Genomic DNA, 21683 nt, shown 5'->3' with positions numbered 1-21683 from the left:
ACCTTTGGAACACACTTAAAAATGGGCAAAGACAGTGATTTGTCCTCTTTTCAAATGCACCACATCTTCCAACGGTAGGTTCCAGCAGGAACCCTGGTCTCCCGGTGACTCAGAATCGCTGCGCTGACGAACGTTTCTCCGAAAGGCAGAGTGGTCGCTGAGGCTGTTCGGCCCGTTTATACTCATCCCTCCTTAGCGTTGTTTACCCCGGGGCAGCAGCTGATCGCTTCTTCAGTGACCCCCCCCCCCCCTGCCCCCGCTCTTCAGCTGGACGAAGCGGCCAGAAAGGCCAGAAAGCAGAGCGAGTTCCTGCCTTTAAGACCACTCCTGGGCCTGTTTCTCCTTTCTGTTACCGGCGAGCTTAAGATGGAAACTCAGATTCTCCCTACTTCCCTCAGTAACAGGAGAGCTCTGGGAGAATAACTAATGTGAAATGTTCTATAAAGCACAATTTCTATTCATTCTGACTCTAGATCAAAGCTATACCTGACATACTTAGACCCCACTGTCCAATAAATCTACACACAATTACATAAATAATTAAGTGAATACATACATGAATAAGAAAGCAACATCGCCTTATGATAACATAAAAGGAACACATTACCTATGATATACTTTACAATATTTTTAAACAGTGATGTGGTAACCTGCCCCCAAGAGACTATATAAAATCTGCAATCATAAATCCCAACAATGGGGAGTTAGATTGCATAGAATCACGTGCAGTTCTGATAAATGCTTAATGCACTGTTCCAAACACTGTAAAACCTTGGTTCCAGCATTTAAATGGCCAAGCAATGTTGTTAACTGTGTGAAACACTGATGTGTCTTTAATTCTGATGCACACAATGACAAGCTCAATGCCTGGCAAGCGGTGGCAGTGGCCAAAAAGACCGAGTTCACTTAATCGAGTATTCCTGCACTACCGTCACCTTCCTGTCAATGCAGAGGATGTCTGAAGTTCATGTGAGTACAGCATCGATATGCACTCCCCTGCACTGTAATATAGTGGGCTACAGAGAGAGAAAGAGAGTGAGAGATAGGAGAGGAGAGAGAGATTAAGAGAGAGAGGAGGGGGAGAGAAGAGAGAGAGAGAGGGAGAGGGAGGGGGTTTGGTGTATCCCTCCGTCTTTGCCAGTGATGTAGTTCTAAGGTTGAAAAAACTGAGAAGGCTTGCCAGTGGACAGCTGGCCATGGGTGGGTGAGGACCAACCAGCTGTGACAGGAAAACAGTATGAGTCACACGAGCTAACAGGTGACGTCGGGCAGCCAGGGGGGTGGCTGGGCGGGAGGCTGAGGAACTGACCCCTGGAGAATCCTCCACCGACCCCAGCGGGGCCGAGATGGAAGGGATAAGAGGAACACGTGTAGGCAAAGCCAGCGCTGAGGATGAGCTTGCCTTCTCTCTCACTGCGTCGCAGCCGCGCCACAGCGCCGCCACATCTATGAATAATAAAACAAGGAAACATCGGGCGGGGGTCACCCTCTGAATTTAAATGAGGCCGTCAAGTCGGGTTCGAGCCGCGGCCAGGCGCCAGGGGTTTTCGCCGGGGCAATAATTAAGGGCACGGAAACATCAGTAGGCATCCGGCGTGGCAGGGCGTGGAGGTGGACACACCGAACACAGGAAGGTGTCAAATACATCAACAATAGGCATTCCCCGGGCTTGGGCCGCCGTGTCTCCACTATGTGCACTTCTGCCTGGTGAACTCATGTCCAGGTCACTAATAAAATGAAACACAGTTGGGATCCAGTATTGCTTTAGAGGCAGTTGCTTAGCGTGAAAGAAAAAAAAAAAAACATTGTTAATGCTCGCTCTGAAAGGAACAGGAATATCAATGAAGCACAATCATTTCATATTTAATCAAAGTGAAAGAGGCCCCCTTTTTAGCCTGGCACTTAAGACCCCTTTCACCGCGTGTTCTACCACATCAATCAGCACGAAATCTATGCAAGCCTTTTGTTTTATTTCTTCCACTGATGTACGAAATGTCTGAAGTGTATATATTTTTTTTTTTTTAAATCGCATAAACAAAACACACAGCCGATGTGCATTATTTCTTTCATGGCAACCCGTAATGAAATTACAAGGAATGTCCACTCGGCGTATTAATCAAGCCGTAATCCATCGGCAAAACATATTAGTTACACTCAAAGAGGGAACTACAAAAGCAAATGGAGCTTTGAAGATGGAGCGCTCCAAATGTCACCGGTGGGCTTTGAAGTTCCGCGGCTGCCTTTGTCTCCCGCCCGTAATGCGCCGAGCGCGGCGGAGCAGACAGCCTCCGCTTTCAAGGGGCATTTCACGTAGGCCGCGCCATTAAGGTGGGAACAAAGCCCGCGCCTCCGAACAGGTCCCCTCGAACCCGGCGCCCGCGCAGCAGCCATTTCCGCGCTTCCGAGCGCCAAATTAAACGCGCGGCGGCGGCGGCGCAATTAAGACGAGGTTTCGGCAGACCGGTCGGCTAGCGCAGCTAGCCGTTGTGAAGATGCCGCGAGGAACGAGCTGCGTTTTCTTCATTTCAGGCGGAAAACGAAACAACTGAATGGCTCTCTTTGAAAATTACTCTGACTTCTATAATGGACTTTGTTTGGCTTAAAGCAAGTCCTATATATCCTTTTGCAGCCCTGCTAATGACAAATAATTACAACGGAGGAGCAGAATGTGTAAAAGCAGATGACAGGTGACACGGTCACGTGACAGACAATCAAATTGTCATCTTTCAGCAAAGTTAAATGAACCACACTGGTGTTCGACAGGAATTAGTCCTCACATGTAGCCGTTCTCACCTGAAATGCTGTATTGATTTGAAGCCCTTGCCGAGATGAGTGGAGGCGGCGGATTTTTTGGAAGCGGGATTATGCCACCTGTCAGCAGGCTGCCGGTGCGAGCCCGCGGGTTAAGGGAGAGGAAATTGAGGTTGCGAGTGCTTGTCGCCGTGGTCATGTGACTTAAATCCCGCTGAGACGCTTTGGGATGAGGCTGCCGCCCACGCGTGCGAGCGGGACCCAGGGGAGCCTGCTGGGAACGCACGCCTCCAGCTCCTTCCACAGAACGCCTAGGCGGCGCCGAGTCTTTGAGCTCAAGGGTACCTAGGATGAATCTGGACGACCTGTTGCATGCACGCTGCCACGAGCAGCGCGGCGTCGTAATCCAGTTTTACACAATGGCTGTGCCATAATCTCAACATAATCCAAAGTCATTATGTTCGGTAGCGGGTTTATTCTTTTATTTATTTATTTATTTTTGGCTTTATCCTGCGCAGGAATGGCCAGTCATATTTGCAGGCCTGTCTGCACAAATCAGGAAGGCGTGGGATCTCCTCAAAGATCCGCTCTACTTCACTGTGCAGCCGGTGCAGGCAGAATGAATGCGCCTGATTGGCCAGAGGAGCTGCCCTTGTGCGCCGAGACACGGACGACGCGGCTGCCTCAAACCCAGCGTCCCTCAGCCGTGCGGCGTCCAATCACACGCGGTTCTGCGCTGCTGTCAGGTGCAGTTGGCACCGGCGCAGTCAGGATTCCATACCGGTCTGTACGGTGTGTCTCTGCACTGAAAGCCCACCCAGCAGCCTCAGCTGGTGTACCTGTTCAATAAGGCAGAACAGAGGCTGCTGCGGCTGTAGACCGTTAGGCATGACGTGCCCAAGTACACGCTCCTGCTCGTTCAGGGCACCACACTGAATTGCAGTTTTACACACATCCAATACAAGTCTCAGCGAAGCTATTATCATAACGCTCGCCTGTCTTAGTCTCCAGCACTTCTGAGTTCCTCCACAGAAATGCCTGTGGGTGCTGACAGTGCAGCATCAGTATTAAACAGCAGCGCAATATGCAAAAAAATGACCCGCTGCAAGAATGCTGTTGCAGAAAGAAAACCCATGAGAATGAAAGCCATGGATTTCTTGAATCTTGACGTAAAAAATGCCCAGGGCTATTCAGTCAGTCCCTCTTTATGTGCCAAATGACTCTGTGTGTTCCTAACGCGTGCCTCCATGCCTGTGCCCCTGACCGGCCATGAAAGGGGTAAGAAATAGGGATTTTAAATGATTCCCTCCGTTTATGTAGAACTGTAGTTTCTACAGTATACAAAGCAACAGCCCACAGATGTGTACAGTAACCACCCTCATTTCTAAAAATTATGTTTTTAAACATAAAAAAAAAACAGAAAACAAACAGAGTAGTGGTATAGTTATATATAGTAGTGGTACGATTTCCCAATTCAACACCAAGAGCGTTAGATATTACAGCCGGTCACATCAGTAGCGAGAGAGGAGGCTCTGAAAACCTGTCTGGAAAAGAAAGGTTGAGGCGTGAGCTGGAACGCAGCTGCAATCAGGGCCCACATACCAGGAGAGGCCTAATCAGCCCTCCCCCAGCGTTGGTCACCCGGGGAACCGTCAGCCTAGACATTGGGACATCGGGGGGGGGGGGGGGGGGGGGGGGGGGGGGGGGGGGGGGGGGGGGGCGGGTGGGGGGTGAGGAGCTGGCGGCGCACTGTGGGGGACCGCAGCTCTGCCGGCGACGAGCCGCAGCCACCCGCGAGAAGACGAGGGCCTCGTTTTCGGCGGAGCGCTGACTTGACTTGGGGAGAGCTGATATCTATTGATTTGTCCGGCTCAGAACACAGCAAGCTTCAGCCACCGGTACCCCAACAGGCGGAACTGACGGACGCGCACCCTAAATCCTGCTGAGCATTAAAATGACTCAGCATATATATTTCTCATCACCCGTTCCTTGCTGGTGAAGCATTACTCTGTTTCGGATGCAGCGGCAGGTTTGATCTTCATGTGCAGAGTGCGGTGGTATATAATGGAACGGTAAGGGGTTTTATGAGACCCTATAAAACATAAGAACTGTGAACGCAGTGTGGCAGTGAAGCAAAAGAAATAAACTAACCTGGAAAACTACATCAGGGGATACATCTGAAAAAATATATATAATTATAAACAGAAAAAAGACATCTGCATCAAACAGACCTCTGCTAAAAGTAAAACCAGGACCAGCACAGTATAATTGCTGAGGTTTTATCTATATATACAAACTCCCTCACTGAAGCACAGACAAACTCCCTCACTGAAGCACAGACAAACTCCCTCATTGAAGCACAGACAAACTCCCTCACTGAAGCACAGACAAACTCCCTCATCGAAGCACAGACAAACTCCCTCACTGAAGCACAGACAAACTCCCTCATCGAAGCACAGACAAACTCCCTCACTGAAGCACAGACAAACTCCCTCATTGAATCACAGACAGACTCCCTCACTGAAGCAAAGACAAACTCCCTCATTGAAGCACAGACGCCTGCAAACACATTTTTAAAGATTTTTTTAAGTGGTTCAGTTCATTCCAGAACTTCTGACTATGATATTTTGATTTCCTTCTGGGACTGATCATACTATTTTGAACTAGAAGAATACTATTGAATACAGGGAAAATCCTAAATAATTTAGCCATAATAAGTCTGACTGTTCAAATATCAACAATTTATCTAAAATGTTTTTTGAAAAAAAACATTTCAGAACTCCGTAGCAAAAAGTGTCTTACCAAGTGGTTTAATCTTGCAATGAGATTAAAATTTTTTTTTTTTTTTAAAGTTTTGTTTTAAAATCATTTTTTGTTTGAAAAGTGAAATTGCCTCACCCCGTTGACAAATCCTGAAATTAGTTAAACTGTTCACCTCATCAGTAATCTTTTTGTGTTATTGAGCAAAAAAAGCAACAGAAATTAGATTTTAAGTCCAAGACTATAAAAGATTGGCTAATTTTTTGTTTTTTGCAGATTCCCTTCCCATTGGTGTCAGAATTTCACAACTGTTAAAATATTTGGGACTATGTCCACATCCAAATGATTTACCTTCTGTTCTACCTTGTTTTCACTATTATAAATCTCTGTGTTCACTTGATTTTTTACTTCTGGACTTGAAAACAGCATTGAATTATTAATGTCAGGATTCTCCAAATACCTTGGAAAAGTGCTTCACCAGCAAACAGTGTTCACACTTACTAATGCCCTCTATAGAGCAGCCCCACTGATAAACATGAACTCGGTCTGACGGCCTCTCTGTCTAACTCCACTTTGAGAAATCCAAACATGCATTTCAGCATGTGGTTCAGTTGGATTTTCAAGTAACAGTTGCTTTCCTTTCAGTGCATCGAGAAGCCTCAAGTTCACGGGGAGGTCAATATGATCGATAATTGAGATCAAATGCAAATGTTAAACACGAGCGAGACTGTTCCAGAACAAGTGCTCATTTTGTCTTCTACAAACCTCCATGATAGAAAGTGGGGGAAAAGGCCAATGCATCCCCTCCAACACATACCCTTTAAGTGGACAGAACCCCATGTGATAATAACAACCATTCGCTTACATCTGGGCCTTGAAAAATATTACATTCTTAAAGATTTTTTTATACCAATATTGACTGGGTTTCCTCTAAAGGAATGGGTTGATGCAGGTTCTTGTACATGGTTGTATGTGGTGCGAATATACACTGTAAATGTTGCTGCGTAGCTAACTTGCATTAGTGCACTACTGAAGTTGCATACTGTATACACTCACTGGTCTTGGAATGTTATTTGCCGGTTCTGGCACTACTGGCTCATGAATCAGGTGAATGCATTTACATTCTCCTGTATTTACACTTACGTGGTCCGCATGAGAACATTTGATACATCAGCGTAATACAATGTGTACATATGCAGTCAGGTCCACAATTACTGCCACCCTTGATAAAAAATGAAGAAAAAAATAAGAAAGAAAATAATAATAATAATAATAAAATATAAAACAAACTTCACAGATTATGAGATGTTTCATGCTCACATTTATTCAAATTACAATTATTATTTTAAAAGGCTTGTTTTATTGAGAAATGCTATTTCCTCTCAAAAATAGAAGTGCCAAAATGATTGGCACACCACATATTTTAAATAAAATCAAACAACATAAAAACTGCAACAAAATGTAACTGACTTAAATTAATCTCAGTCTCAATTCTATATGAGCCTTGACTCACATCCTGTGTCACTAGAGTAAAAAAAGTTAGGTAACACACATATAACTTCCCTTTGTCATCCGTCACCATGAGGAAAGCCAAAGAGCTGTCAAATAAAAAGAGACAGACGGTTGCTGACCTACACAAATGAGGTCATGGGTTTTTAAAAACATAAATGGCTAAACATACAACAAATCACTGATAGGACAATAGCCACAAAGCTTCAAACAGAGGACAGAGGACACAGGCACAGAAGACAGAGGACACAGGTGTGTGTTGTCCCCACACACTGTGAAGAGGAAAAGAAGAATCTAAGGTGATACTTCCATGATATTTCATCACAGGTATGATGTTCTTTTTAGCATAAACAACCTTGTTCCAACACCAAATCCCCTGCTTGTGCGTGTAGCCTAGAAACTCAATTTTGGCCATAACACCTGGTTCCAATAGGAGCTCCAATCCACATATATATGAATTAGCATTACTTAGAGATTTAATTAATATAGAACAGAAAATGCTGAAAGCTTACATGGGTGAGGGTCAATGTTCTTTATACGACTGAAGGATAAATGTTCGACCCTTTGACCTGTGAGGCTAAATGTACGCTACATGGAAAATATGCATCCCTTTTTGTTCTCATACAAAGAGATGGAGGCAGACGGATCCTGCACAGCGTGTCAGTCATGCCATTCACCCGATGTAAGCGTAGCCATGGCGATGAGCGCAGTGCACAGGGGGATCCAGTGACCTGGAGTTTATGGCGATGCCCCAGCTCTCGGTGACCGCGTAGCAGCGCACGTACATTCAGACACGTCTGATCTGACTGAGCTCTGAAAGCGCGGGATCGGGTGCGTGAGTAACGCTCTCGCAGGGCCGTGGGGTGGGGGGCTGCGTGTGATTGGCAGGTGCCATCGGGACCGGTGGTGCTGGGCTGGAGGGGGGTGAAGGATTCTTTCCTTTGGCCAGAGCCCCTGATGGAGAAGAAGGGGGGGGGGGGGGGTCTGAGGAAGACTTTGATCACCGTCAGAGAGCACGCTCAGCTGGGCAGAGCAGCCATGGATGAAGACTCTGAGACAGACAGGAAGTGACTTGGGCCGGGGTGTTCAGCGAGGTAGGGAAGCAGAGGAGCGTGGCGTGTGCGGATTCTGTCCTCCAGCCGGAGGTCAAAGCCTGGCGCACAAACGCAAGCAGGAAACGCTGAAGACCGCACAGTGAAGGGCAGCGTATGGAAACAACAGAGCGCCCGGGGCCATTTCAGATCCATACGCTACAACGGAAGCACTGTTTGAAGAGGATATTACTAATATTGCACTATATCACTAAAAGTATCTGGACATCCCTTGGCCTGGGGCTGTTTCTCATGGTTTGGTCTAGGCCCCTCAGTTCCAGTGAAGGCAAATCTAAATAATACAGCATACAATCACATTCAGGATGATTCTGTGCTTCCCAAACAGTTTGGGGAAGGCCCTTTTCCTGGTCCAGCATGACAATGCCCCCGGGCACACTGTGAGGTCCATTTAGAAATGGCGTTATCAAGAGCGGTATGGAAGAACTTGACTAGCCTGCACAGAACCCTAAGCTCAACCTCATCCAACGCCTTTGGGATCAATTGGCAGGCCGCCATTGTAAATAAGAATTTGTTCTTAATGACTTGCCTGGTGAAATAAAGGTGAAACGAAAATAAAAAAAAAATAAAAAATTGGAAAGCCAACTGCGAGACAGGCCTAATCGCCCAATCAGTGCCCGACCTCACTTATGCATGGAAGCAAATCCCTGCAGCAATGCTCCAACATCTTGCCTTCCCAGAGGAGGGGAGGTTGTTAAAGCAGCAAAAGGTGGACCATCTCCATATTAATGTCCATAACTTTGGATGAAATGTTGGATGTCAGGTGTCCACGTACCTTCGGCCAGGCAGTATAGCACAGAAGAAATACTGGGTCAAAAACTACTAGTATTGTCATATTCCAGATTATTTTGACCATACAAACTTGTGAAGTCAATCGAGGTAAAATGTAAAAACAGGGGGGGAAAAAGACCTGGACTTAGTCTTGAGAAGCAAATGTAATCGATTACCTTTAAGCCTGGTGGGATTGTTTTTGATTGACAGGCAAAGTAACTGTTAATTGCTCGGTGGAGTTCGGAAACAATCTCCCTCCTGGCTTAGCACAGTTACCCATTTTCCTGTGGGATGCCAATTCTCAGTGCAATGAGGAGAGAAATCGATGAAGCCGATGGTGGAACCGGTAATCCCAAACAATACCCGTACCGACAAATGCTGGGATGTTAGTCCAGAGCCACCTTCTCAGTCATTTTGCAAATGGATGCAAGGACTGCATGGCGGGAAAGGGAAGGAAATCGATGGAATCGTTTGTGTACAGTATTATCAAACCCGCATTCCCCCCGCAAGTCCTCTCCTAAGCCAGGTGTTTATGGAAAGATAGGAAAAAGAGAGAGAGAAAAAAAAGAATTGCGGAGGCAATCCGCGCGCGTACTGTATACCATATCGGTAATCGACAGAGACGACAAGGATCATTTGCGATGTGTCATTCTTCAAGTGGGCCTTATTCCGCGACATTATGGAGGGATGAAGGCTAGACTACTGATCATGACATTAGCAGTCTGGTGTCACGCGGGTGGAGGGAACTGCGAGAGCAGACGTTTAACACTTGGAGCACCGCGACACTGCCTCCGCACAGCCAGAGCATAGTAATTATCTGCCAGAGCGCTACGCCGCTACATTAGCGTAGCTGTGGAGGGCATTCAGAGTGAAACACCAAATCACAATCACTAAAGAGAGATCTGTTTGGGGACGTGTGGCTTCTTGCCCGGATTGATAGGTAGCCTATATGTTACATGTTCTTGATGTTTTAAGAAGGGGTTTGGATGAGACAGAATGGTCTAATGTGAATATACAGCCTGTGGATGGGTAGACTTGCATCGGAAGCTTGTCTGTGCATATACCCGTATACAGGGTATTCAGTCGATATTCAGTTCTCTCTTCTCATGATATATTCAGAACCCTTCCATTACTCTCCCTGCCGCACATAAAGTTCTCCCATCCAAGTCTGTTAATTCATTACCTAGCCTGACCTCACCTATGGACAAATGTACACTTGGTACGGCCGACTCCGATGGCTGTTGAAGGCTTCCACCGACCCTTCTCATTGGCAGCAACGAGTATCCGGGCAGATAAACTCTCTTACTTTTCCTAAAGAGCCAGGTAATTACATTTGGCATTTTGACAAGTGTTTGCTGGAGTGAAGGTCAACTCCGTCAGCGTATGAGATCTATGCTAATCTACTCAGCTGCAAAATAAATAAATAAATTAATTAAAAAGAAGAAGGGGATTTTGCTGCCAATGTTTCCCTAATTATAAGTCACACTCCCCGGTTTTCATCGCAACTTTGCACGCCGTGCTAATGAGGCAATAATACGACGTGATTTCATTTGTCGCGATTTACTGTGACGTCCAACCTGATGCCCCTCAGGGCTACAGAGGCTTCACGAATGGGGAGCGGGGGGGGGGGGGGGGGGCGATGTGGAGCAGGCTGGCTCCATTCTTACGCGCAATACAAAGAATTAGCGGAGCGGAACGCGGGACGCGGGAATAGTAACGCCGTCCCTCCCATTCTCCTGACGCATACACACAAGACGGCATTGACTAGCTCCTCACAAATCTACACCAAAAATCCTCGACAGCTTCGCGACTGTGTGACGTCAGGGCAACCGTATCACATCCATATTAGGACACTGACCTAGGGGGGAGGCGGCACAGGAAACTAGTAGGGGATTGAACTGGAGACACTAAGCAACAAAGATTGAGTATTGGTCATTATCTTTCTTGGCAGCCTTATCATTTAGTTTTTGGGGGGAAATATGGAGGAATTCAGTTGAATCTGCAGTGATGCATGCCTTCAGCGCTCTCTGACTGAATGTGAAACGTCAACCAGGATGGCGCCAGCCATGATGTGCTCAAAACTTTCCTGCAGGTCAATACAATGTGCATTCAACTCACAGGACCTGTAATGTTTGGTTCCACGCAGCCCTCCTAAATGTACAGTGAATGGGTGAAGGGCACTCCCAGCAGTATTGTAAATTCAGGTAGAGAACAAAAAATTTGAAACACAACATCGCTCTAACAGTGAAGAGTTCTATTGATCCTGTAACACCACGCGTTTGGTGCAGTCAAACGCTTTGAAGACAAGGTCGATGTCAATCATCGCTTAATAATACTATTTCAAATAGACGTAGTGGAAAAAAAAAAACTGAAACACAATAGTGTTCCAATAGTGAAGGATTCTTGTAGTTCTGTAATGCCATGTCTTTGGCGCACTCACAACCATATAAGGCAAAATTGGTGTTGATTGTTACTTAATGGTTACTAAGTGACCATCTTCGCCACACGTTGTAGCATTTCTTTCCTGCAGAGAGGGCTGTCTTTCACTATAACAATGTCCGTACTCACAGAGCAGGAGTAGTTGGCCGGTGGTTTGAAGAACATAACAATGACAGTATCCAAATGTCATGGGCTTCTCAGTCCTCTGATTTTGAGTCCAATCAAGCCTACAAGACCTATTCTAAAATGCTGCCTGAGGTTGTGCTTTTTGCCTCTAGGAATTAAGTGTAATTTCATTCGCTATCACGTACAAAAGTGATGTCACATTCCACCCGCAGAATTCCAGATGTTGGTAAACTCTATGCCACAGCATATAGGTCACATCAGCCATGTTTAGTTCACTACCATTAATATTTTTAATTTTACCGCTGACAGCAGGCTAAACCTCATGTTCCTAGAGCTTGACCATTATAATGATAAAACGTATTACTACTATATTATTTCAGTTCTTTGAATGTGCCTGCTTTCATTCCTTTAAATATGCCACAACAGAAAGCTGGGGCAATCTACTGTAGACATTAAATACGACGCTAATCACACGCATTAACAACCCTTTAGCATGCTTCACACCACACCAGCAGGTGCAAGAACAGAGCAAGTATGTAAAACGACTCAAAATAGACAGGCAACAGGTTCAGACTGGTTCAGTAAGAGAACAGTCTAGAAGAATCTAAGATCGCACTTTCAATAAATGCCACCAGCAAATGTAATGCCTGACCCATGCAACGTTTTAATAAGGTGTTTTAATATGCATGACATTTCATAATATTCACAAACATATACACACTACGTGTTTATGGTATGTGTGTGCATACACAAATGTGACTTTTGAAACTCATAAAAGGTTTAAATAAATTCCCAACACCTTCTGAGGGCTGTCCAATGGACATCCAGCAATGCAACCCCACCTCTGCCAAAGTCAAGGCATTAAAACACTGGCTTTATATTTTAGGGGGGTGTGACATCCCTGTGTTAAGTGGCACTGACCCCTGTCCATATTCACTGGTGTGCGTTCTCACGGTCAGGGCGTAGCTTTGGCAGTGGCCTACAGGCTCCAGCTCACCCCCCAACCCACCCCAAAATAAAAGTGGAGACAATCGAGGTCACCACCCCTGCCACCCACCATCTACACGTCCCTGACAACAGAGCCCTTTGCCCTCAACGCTCCTCTGAGCATCTGACGGGGGAGGGAGCCAGCGGGCCCCGGGCTCTTGAAATAACAATCTGCTCGCCCCTTTGACCGACGCTTTCTTTCTTTCTCTTTCTTTCTTTCCCTTCGCGGACGGCTGGCGGGCACGGCATTGAGCGAGTGACTTAAAAAACAATCCTCGACGTCCTGTCTCTGTTCCGCTTGACGCAGCCAACGGCTCTCGTGATCTTCATTTGCTGAGGATTTAAAAGGAGGCACCAAAGCAATTTACACTGAGCCCCACACAATTACACCCGATCATGACTTGACTGTACACTGTAAACATTTCAGCAGGACCCAGTGAAAAATAACACAGTCCTGTGTTCCCAATTGGAACCCAGGGTGCAGCTTATCCATTTTGGCTAACAGGTTACTGGTCTCCTCTGGCTATATGGGGCAAGTCATGCAAGGAGGGACAAGACAAGAGAATCATAATTCAAACCGCTAACTACACTCTAACACATTATGTTTCTGCTTACCATGGTTAGGACAGGACAATGGGTCACCATTTCTTTGTATTTCAATGAAGAGAAACCTTCTCACAGAGTAGAAACTATAATGATGTAAAAACGAAACGACTTTTCCTTCATGAATGAAAGAGCTTCTTCACATGTTTGTACATTAAACTCTATGTCCAGCATTTGCAGATCCATGATAATATTATAGAATAACTCCATTAAGACTGACATGTTAGGGTGTCATGACGGCTACCTACAAAATATTGTATAAGCATGCCATTCATTTAGCATTTTACACGTTGGACACACAACAGTGGCTGGAGTGTTATTTCCTACTGATGAGAATCCTCATTTAAAATGAGACACCCTCTTTATAAGCACATTTTTGTATCCGTGTTCCTACAAAATGGACTTCTGCAGCACACTACATCATACAGCGCAGAGCTGCATTGCAGAAGGCTTAATATGCAATAAGGCTTTCTGCTCCGTGACGCGGCGAGTCACGCCAAGCCGAATCAAAGTCCACCACGCCACTGTGTGCGGTTCACATACTCGCCAAGATCAATGGCGTATCCTCAGCGCGTTCAAAAAAAAAGAGGCGCCGGCGAAGAGTAAAAAAAAACGCTAAATAAATGTATACACCTCAACGTGCGCCCCGCAAAAACAAAGGGGATGTGTGAAAGCCCAAATCTGTCAGCAGAAAGAGGGAGGAGAAAAAAAGGTTAGCAATGAGCGTAACCTATTCTGACAGAAGCAATTTCAAAGCCCCTGGTGATTTACGCGCTCGCGGACGACTCCGAGGTACGGGCGTCTCATCAAGGCGAGCCATTCACGCCGAGGTGGAGTGGAGAGGGCTTAACGGCACATTTTAACAACGTATTTGCAGCTCCGCTCTCAACTTCATCAACCGCTCGCCTCATTTCCATCCCAAGTGTCAGAAAATGATTTTCATAAACATTCCCAGAGTTTACTGCAGAGCCGTTAATCTTTTTATTTTCCTGCTGCATCGGGATTAGTCAGAATAGGCCTTTGTTCACAGGTTTTCCAGTTGAACAGAGAACAAGGGTAGCAGCCATCAAACCAACAATGCAGGGGGACCTCCCAAAATGCTTTCAATATTCAAGGTGGTGGTGAGAGCAGCCATAGATCATTTAAATGGCTTCCACCAGGATATCGCATCTCTCCTCCCACATTTGCATAACTGTTAGCATAGTAATCCCACAGTCATGACAGATCAACAGAGCAGTAGTCTTCACATTCATAATATGTATCTGCAACAAAATAAATAACCTATGCGCAGAGCGTTGATTTAAAAAGTATCAAAGCAGAGCATTCATCAACATATGAATTCAATATGGTCGGCTGAATTATTGCTATTTTGAATCATTTGTTTTCTTTTACTTTTCTGTTGGTGCGTGAAAAAGCAACTACATATGCGAGTCACTGAGAATGTAAGTGTGTGTGTGTGTGTGTGTGTGTGCGTGCGTGCGCATGCATGTTTCTGTCAGCATGCATGCTTACACACACACATTTGAGCACATATCGGGAGTGTGTCCATATTTGAGCATATATCATCCATTAAATAGAGATTAAGGACAAATACTTGTCCTTGACTGTGTCTCAGTGTCCAAAACAGGATGACAGTGCTCCCTTTGCGTTTCCTGAGAAAAGCCAGGTGTACTATCTATATGCACATCCAATACACAAAGAAATACAATTACAAATGTGTGCTGGTTCAAAATAAACATGAAATAAAACAGTGTAGGGGCCACATACTGCTATTTCTCTCCAATGTGGTGATATCACTGCAATTTGTCAGGACAATGTTTTGACACACAGGCATTTATTGCGTATTAACTAACAGAGCTTTGACTAAGAAATTAAAGTGGCATTTTTAATTTTAGCACAGTACTTTCGTTGATTTTGTTGATTTTACAACTCATCAGACAGGGTTTGACGTTGCATCGTGAATCAAGTCTTAAGGACTAGCGCTGATCAAACAGGAGCCTCGGCTCCATATGCCAAAGCGTGCATTCCGGTCTGACTCACAAAGCGCATTCATAATTTGTGGATGATCGGCTGGAAGGGGGAGCCGTGTTTACCTAACATTTTGTCTGACATTTATGTCCGACTCTGCGCTCCCAACAGGCCTCCCTACGTGTTGATAATCAACAATCGCGCGGTCCCCCTGCTGACGCTGCAGTCAGACGGGAGAACTGTGAGCGAGATGTGCACAGCTGATCAGTGAAGCAGGGGTAGCGGGTTCCGTCTCCAGCCGCTCTAACCCGGAGGCCAGTCTCACGTTCTCAGGCAGGATCAGGTGCTATCTGGAGAATTAGCCGCTTTCGTCTCATCCGCGGGGTTACGGCAGGTGCGTTGTTATCTTTGCAGACGAAACCCGCGGCGACAGCTCCGCTCGCACGCGCCTCGTCTCAGAGCCACTCACGACCGCAGCCCAAAGCTCTCGCAACGTTTCAAATTAAACCGCAGGATGGTGTCACGATATTTCCCTTTTGTTTTTTTTGTTTTTTGTTTTTTTAACCAAAATCCTCATTCATCCCGTATGCAAACTGCGATTTTTGAAATTATTAGTGTGCCCATTTCTTAGTGAAACAGCTTCACTAAGGAATGGGCAATTTGGCATTTCATATCATGATATTTCTCATAAAAAGGATGATAGTAAAATAATCCAACAATAACACCTCAGAGGGAACAGCATTGGAATGGAGAGAAACGACAGGCTTAGGCTAATGCGGCACATTAAGGAAGAAATCAGGGAAATTCACTCTCTTTTTCCATGTTCAAAATTGGTGTTTTTGGATATCCTCCCTCACCGAATCTGGAGAAGACTGACCGCTGCTAGCGAATACAGCCTTAACAGAGCCAGGCATTGGCTAAATGGGGTCATGTTTGGCTTCATGTCAGACGCCAGACTGTTCAGCACAAAGTCGACTTCGCATTGGTGGCAACCACACTTCACAATTTCTGCAGGAACTGTCTAGTTATTATTATTATTATTATTATTACTATTATTATTATTATTATTATTATTATGCTAAAACATGCACAGGGGCGCTGCAGCTGGACAGGTGCACTCGTCCAAATACCGTACACCCGAGAGACAGAGATTGCACTACGCGCTTCAGGCCAGGCAGTGCAACAGGGGAGACAGCACTGGTCTGAGGAGAGGCGCATCTCCCAATAAAAACAACCAGTAATCTGTACACAACTATGGAGCATAAATACAGTATCAACCGAAGGAACTCCAGCCAGCCTCAGCCCACCCTTACCCAGCAGGAGGCTAGCAGTAATTGTGTCATGCTGCTGTGGAGCCCTTGGTCACAGCCAGCTAATGACACGGCCCCAGCTCTAACCGGTGAAGGCTACAGGCCAGAGCTTGGCGTTTCACCTTAATCTTTAAGAAATTTAAATTCTACGTACTGGAAGAGACAGTTTTCTGCTGTCTCGTTACTGAACCGAGCGCCGTCGCGCGTGGTGATTGCGTGAGAGCGCGTGTGCTGATTTTCTTACGCTTAATTTACGCACGAAGGTTCACTTTTACCACAGCGACTCGGGGATTCTGAGATCCACACTGTTTCTGTCATCCTGAGAAGTAGTGTCAGACCACTGAGCTGGTCCTACATCAGATGATGTCAGAGGTGCAGCTTTATGCTTGGACTTTTTTTTCTCTCTTTCTATTTGACACTTTTCTGTCAGCACACTTCAGGCTGTCTCACTATAAAAAGATGTGCCTGTCCGGACATGTTCAGCTACTGAATATAATAAAAGAGCAAAGCAAAGTCATAATTAGCAATCGTATGGAACATCAGAATTGTATAACATATCCTGCCATTCCACTGAATTGTCTGTCATCATGAAATGTGGAGATTTTTTGATTGCAATCTGGAAGAATTGATTGTTTAACTGAACAGGATTACCAGAAAATTCTTTCAAATGCAGCCACTGAGTAGGTATGTTTAATGTAAGATTGAGATCCCCATGGGGCAGTCTACTGTAGGTCACAAAACATAGACTCACAGCCACCACCATGGCATGGACAATAGACTAAAAATCTTTTTCTTTTTTTTATATCAGGAAGCAAAAATATAGCCTCAATGTCAGTTTATAGGATGGAACTGTATTTCTGTATTTGACATACGTCTATAAAACAGTGTACCTGAAAAGGACCCACTCACTCATGCACACACACACACACATACAAATATAAACACACAGAGTTATATACATACTTCTTATTTTTACATTTTTTAATGAGAAATGCTCAGATAGCTTCTGTAGGCCATTTTGTCCACTCTGACCTGATGGAGGTGGAGCTACACGTGAGGCGTGCTACATGCTTCCCGGGGGTGTGAGCGCTAATGGCAGAGAGGAGCAGACCTACCTGCCGCATGGGCCACATCTGCGGTGGAGACGTGCTGAGGGTTGGGCCGCACTTTGAAGGTCACAGCTGGGCCCTGCACTCTGAAAGAGATGGCGGGGGTGGGGGGAGGAATAAAGTGACTGCAGAGCCTCTGTGCTTCCAATAAAAACCACTTCTTTCATGGCAGAGACCTGTTTGCTGCACTTTTTTCTTTCTATTTTGAAAGCTTCTCCACCCAACCCCCGCCCAAACACAAACATGAAAGCCCTGCCATATTGTGGCTCAAAACCTTGTTTGCTTCCTACCCCCGGCGACCTCAGTGCTGTTAAAATGGCCACTGTCTGCCATCAAACGGACGCTCCATTTTCACCGCAGTATTGAAATGTTAACGGACTCCTAGACTGTCAGTCAGTATGAAAAAGTAATGTGTTGCTTTCCATACATACATGGTTAATTCTATTGTCATAGTGTTCCAATTGTTTGCACATTCAATCAAACATATTTATGTTTTGTTGTTTTCCACGACAACAATGTGTAGTTTAATGAGCTAGTCTACATGGCAGCGGCCATTTTGGTTCTTTCCAGCATGAAGGGTGGGAAGAAAGCTGGCTGAGGGGGGAAGATTCAATCAGAATGCAAAGTGTTTCAGTGTCAACGTTCAACAGCACATTGAATGTGAAAAATTGAAGTTGAAGAGCTTCTGTGGCGGGCCTCAAAGGTCTGTGGGACGAAATTACCGCGGCGAGATTTTCCCAGGGTTCACGAGCGAGTCATTTGGACGGTGAGTGACGGAGGGGCTGGAAACAATGTGGCGTGTGCAGACGCATCGGTGCTGCCTCGTCTGCACCCGTACGCCCTGAAACACAGAACCCTGAGTGCTGTTCAGGTCTACAGCCAGCTCCACAGTCTCTCTCCACACAGGGGTTTGGGCTGGGCCTCCCTCTGTCCCCTAGCTGGCTCTGGTGTCTGCAAATGGCTGGGATGCCCCTGCACCCCTCACCCACACATCCCTGCACGTGTCTTTGATCTCCCCAAAACTCCATTACTCCCTGGGCGCTTCTCCCGAAACTGAGCTCCTGTGTGAGTGTGTCTGCGTGTGTATTGTGTGTGTGTGCGTGTGTGTGTGTGTGTGCGCACGTGTGTGTGTGTGTGTGTCTGTGTATGTGTGTGTGTGTGTGTGTGTGAGTGTGCGTATGTGTTTTGCAGGTGTGTGTGCAGGAGTGTGTGTGAATTTGGGCGTGTGTGTGTGCATGCATGCGTGGGTGCATATGTGTGTATGTGCGTGCATGTGTGTGGCACACTGTCGTGAGTATTGTGGGGTTGAACAGTAGTCGGTGGTTTCCGACAAAAGAAAGCAGGAAGCACAGCAAGTCTGGGACCAAAGACCACGGGCAGCAGAACTCCAGCAGAGAAACAGACCCGGTTCCTCCGTAGCACTCGTACACTCTATCTCTTCATTTCCAAGAAGATTTATGACTTCTGTAATACAGCTCCAGGAAAGCAGTCTGTCAATACGACTGTCAGAGGACTGATGTGGCTTGTAAAGCCCTAAATGGCCATGATTCTATCTTTTTGTACGTCAAACACATTTGAAAAACACCAAAACCAACCTGGGTTTTATGAAAGACTAACTTGAATTTTGACAGTGCCGTATTCAGTATATTTTTGTGTTCTATAGTTTGACTAAAACAAATGGGAAAAGATCTCTATCAACTCACTCTTCAAACAAGGGGAAAAAAGGTGGATTAGGGGGCCATTTATTTCCCTGTCTCCAGAGTACACTCTGTGCGTGAACAAATTACTCCCCCTGCTGGCTGTAGTTAAATATGCACACACACACACACAGGTGTTGACTATACTAAATTGTATCAAAATGGAAATTATTCTCCTGAGTCTAAAAAAGAAGAAAGGCCAAGCAAAGAAAATGGGGACAAAACCACGGCGACCACGAACACACAAAACTTTTATATTTAAAAAAAAAAAGTTTCCACAAAGCAAAGGATAGAGCGTTCGCCGACGTGACAGTGCGACTCGACCCGGACCAGGTTCCGGGGCGGTTCTGAGCGGATCGGCCATGTTGTTTGTCCTGCTGGGAGTAGTGGGAAGACACACAAAGAGCTTGTTTTTATAACCCTTCAGCATCTCAGAACCCAGGACGGCGTGCTATTTTCAGAACGGAGGCGGGGAACACAATGGACGCATTATCACGGCCCCGGTATCTTGCCCACGAGCAGAACGCAGACCGGGATTGACGCGTTGCGGACGGACGGACGCAGCTGTCTTCGACCGCGCGAAGAGGAACGCCCGTTCCGCGCTCGCGACCACGCCGACGGTCTCGCCGACCTCAGGAGAGACGCTCTGAAAAGCAATAATGGAGACGCGCTGCTGCCGCCGGCCTCGGCAGCGGGGTCCCGTACCGCAATATCCACCTGCTGGAAGCGCACCTGTGTGTAAACGCGCGCGTGTGGCGACGGCACGGATCACTGGGAAGGCTGTGTACAGCGGAGCGGCCTCGGGCAAACAAAAAGCCCAGCCACCCTAATGGAGGGTGGAACACATAAGAGATACGGAGTTTGAATTTTTCAAGGTATTGATGTTTCTTGGCTAGTGGTTACAGGCTTTCTTTTATTTCACTTTCAGGGGGGTTCACACCGAACAGCGCTGACACAGAAAGGCACAAAAAAACTTCAAATTCCACCTTTTCATCATGTTAGGTTTTCTAATTCACTCCTATATCAAATGTCATACAAATAGTAGTAACAGTTATCTATTTCACATATAGATTTATTATTATTATTATTATTATTATTATTATTATTATTATTATTATTATTATTATTATTACTATTATTACATAGTCAGTGCATAATCACATTTTCTTATTTCTGATATATCTGATGTAAGAACATTCACAATATGCTGGAATGCTAAAAATGGCAAATCATCACGTTGTCACCTTTTTTTTAAAGGATTGTCTAAAGGGGACAGACTAAATGAGAGGATAACACAGTCTAGTCTAGAGGCTCGGTAAGTAAACATAGGCTCCACAAGTCTGAATTCTACAAGTTGCAGAGGAACCATCCAGAAAGAACCATAGCATCCATACCAAAATCTATAATACAGACTCTACCCACAATGCATCAGGCTTCTCTTCTGCAGTAGGGCCTTATAAATGTATAAGCTGGGGCTGCTCAGCACGTTGGAAATTATTACCCATACGTAGGGTTAATTTCAGTAAGAATGTCCTCAAAGGCTCATTGCATTTCTAAGTTAATGCACAGGCCGATACCTACAGGGAAAATATAACAATCTTAAAAAGAATGAGAAGGGAGCGGGGATGGGGTCAAGGAAAGTTCACTCTCATTAATAAAGTATTATCCCTGCTGCACCACAGGGCTACTTGTCAATAATTGGTGTGTGTGAAATTTCTCTTTAAATTTACTCTATACGACAGTGCATCTGTGGAATCACAATGCATTTGGTAGCTTCCAAATGCATTGCCTGCGAAGTATATATTGTCTGTTACAATACACAACAGGTTTTAAAAGAGGATTGGAAATAAGACAGCGGTCTGAATTCATTAGCCACATCTCAAAGTGAGCACAGCTTCTTTAGACTAGCCATGTTTGAATCCAGAGGTAATTAGACTTGATTTATTTTCCCAGGAGGAGGTTAAATCGTACAAATGCCACAATACAACAGACGCCTACACATTTTTCAACAGTGAACAGAATTGAAAAAAAAAGCAAAAATAAATAAATAACAGGAAAACAAGCAAGTCTCAAAGCGCATGCTGTCTCTTTCAGTTTATTTAGTTTGCCGTTTTGTCATAGTTGGAGATACAATTAACATATTGCATTCCGAATATTTTTATGTCTGCTGTCTGTATGGACAGGACTACTAAAAAATGTATCACTGTATTTTGAGGAAGCTAGCTTAAATGATGGGCATAATAGATTAACTGTATGATTTGATTGAAGGTCAATACAACATCAGCTGAGGGTGGTAGAGCTACGCTGCTTCAGTCCAGCGTCGAGATGTCTACAGCACACTGACAAGGGCTGGAGGCTTCGCAAACAAGGCTTAGCAAAGAAGCAGCACTGCACGCACAGGAGGCGAGCAGAAACCAGCCAAAGCCCATAGCCAGAGATACCAATGTTCACCAAAGTGCTGGGCAACACCCTGCCTTCAAAATGAACGAGGGGGGGGGGGGGATTTGAGCAGTAGAGTGACAGACCAAATTCAGACACGGGCGC

At 45.5% G+C, this 21683-nt stretch overlaps 1 protein-coding gene across 2 annotated transcripts in view; it reads right to left on the bottom strand.

The window, feature by feature from the left end:
- The window catches only part of ptprn2 (protein tyrosine phosphatase receptor type N2), a 220835-nt gene that overhangs the window by 125276 nt on the left and 73876 nt on the right, over window positions 1-21683 (bottom strand). For both annotated transcript variants that reach the window (XM_035415416.1, XM_035415414.1), the window contains one exon: window positions 17449-17528. In XM_035415416.1, the coding sequence (XP_035271307.1) occupies window positions 17449-17528 (80 nt within the window). The remainder of the gene's footprint in view (window positions 1-17448; window positions 17529-21683) is intronic.

Source organism: Anguilla anguilla, chromosome 4, assembly GCF_013347855.1.
Source record: "Anguilla anguilla isolate fAngAng1 chromosome 4, fAngAng1.pri, whole genome shotgun sequence".
Taxonomy (NCBI): domain Eukaryota; kingdom Metazoa; phylum Chordata; class Actinopteri; order Anguilliformes; family Anguillidae; genus Anguilla; species Anguilla anguilla.
Note: the sequence above shows the minus strand (reverse complement) of the source record. Positions and strands in the feature narration are given on the sequence as shown.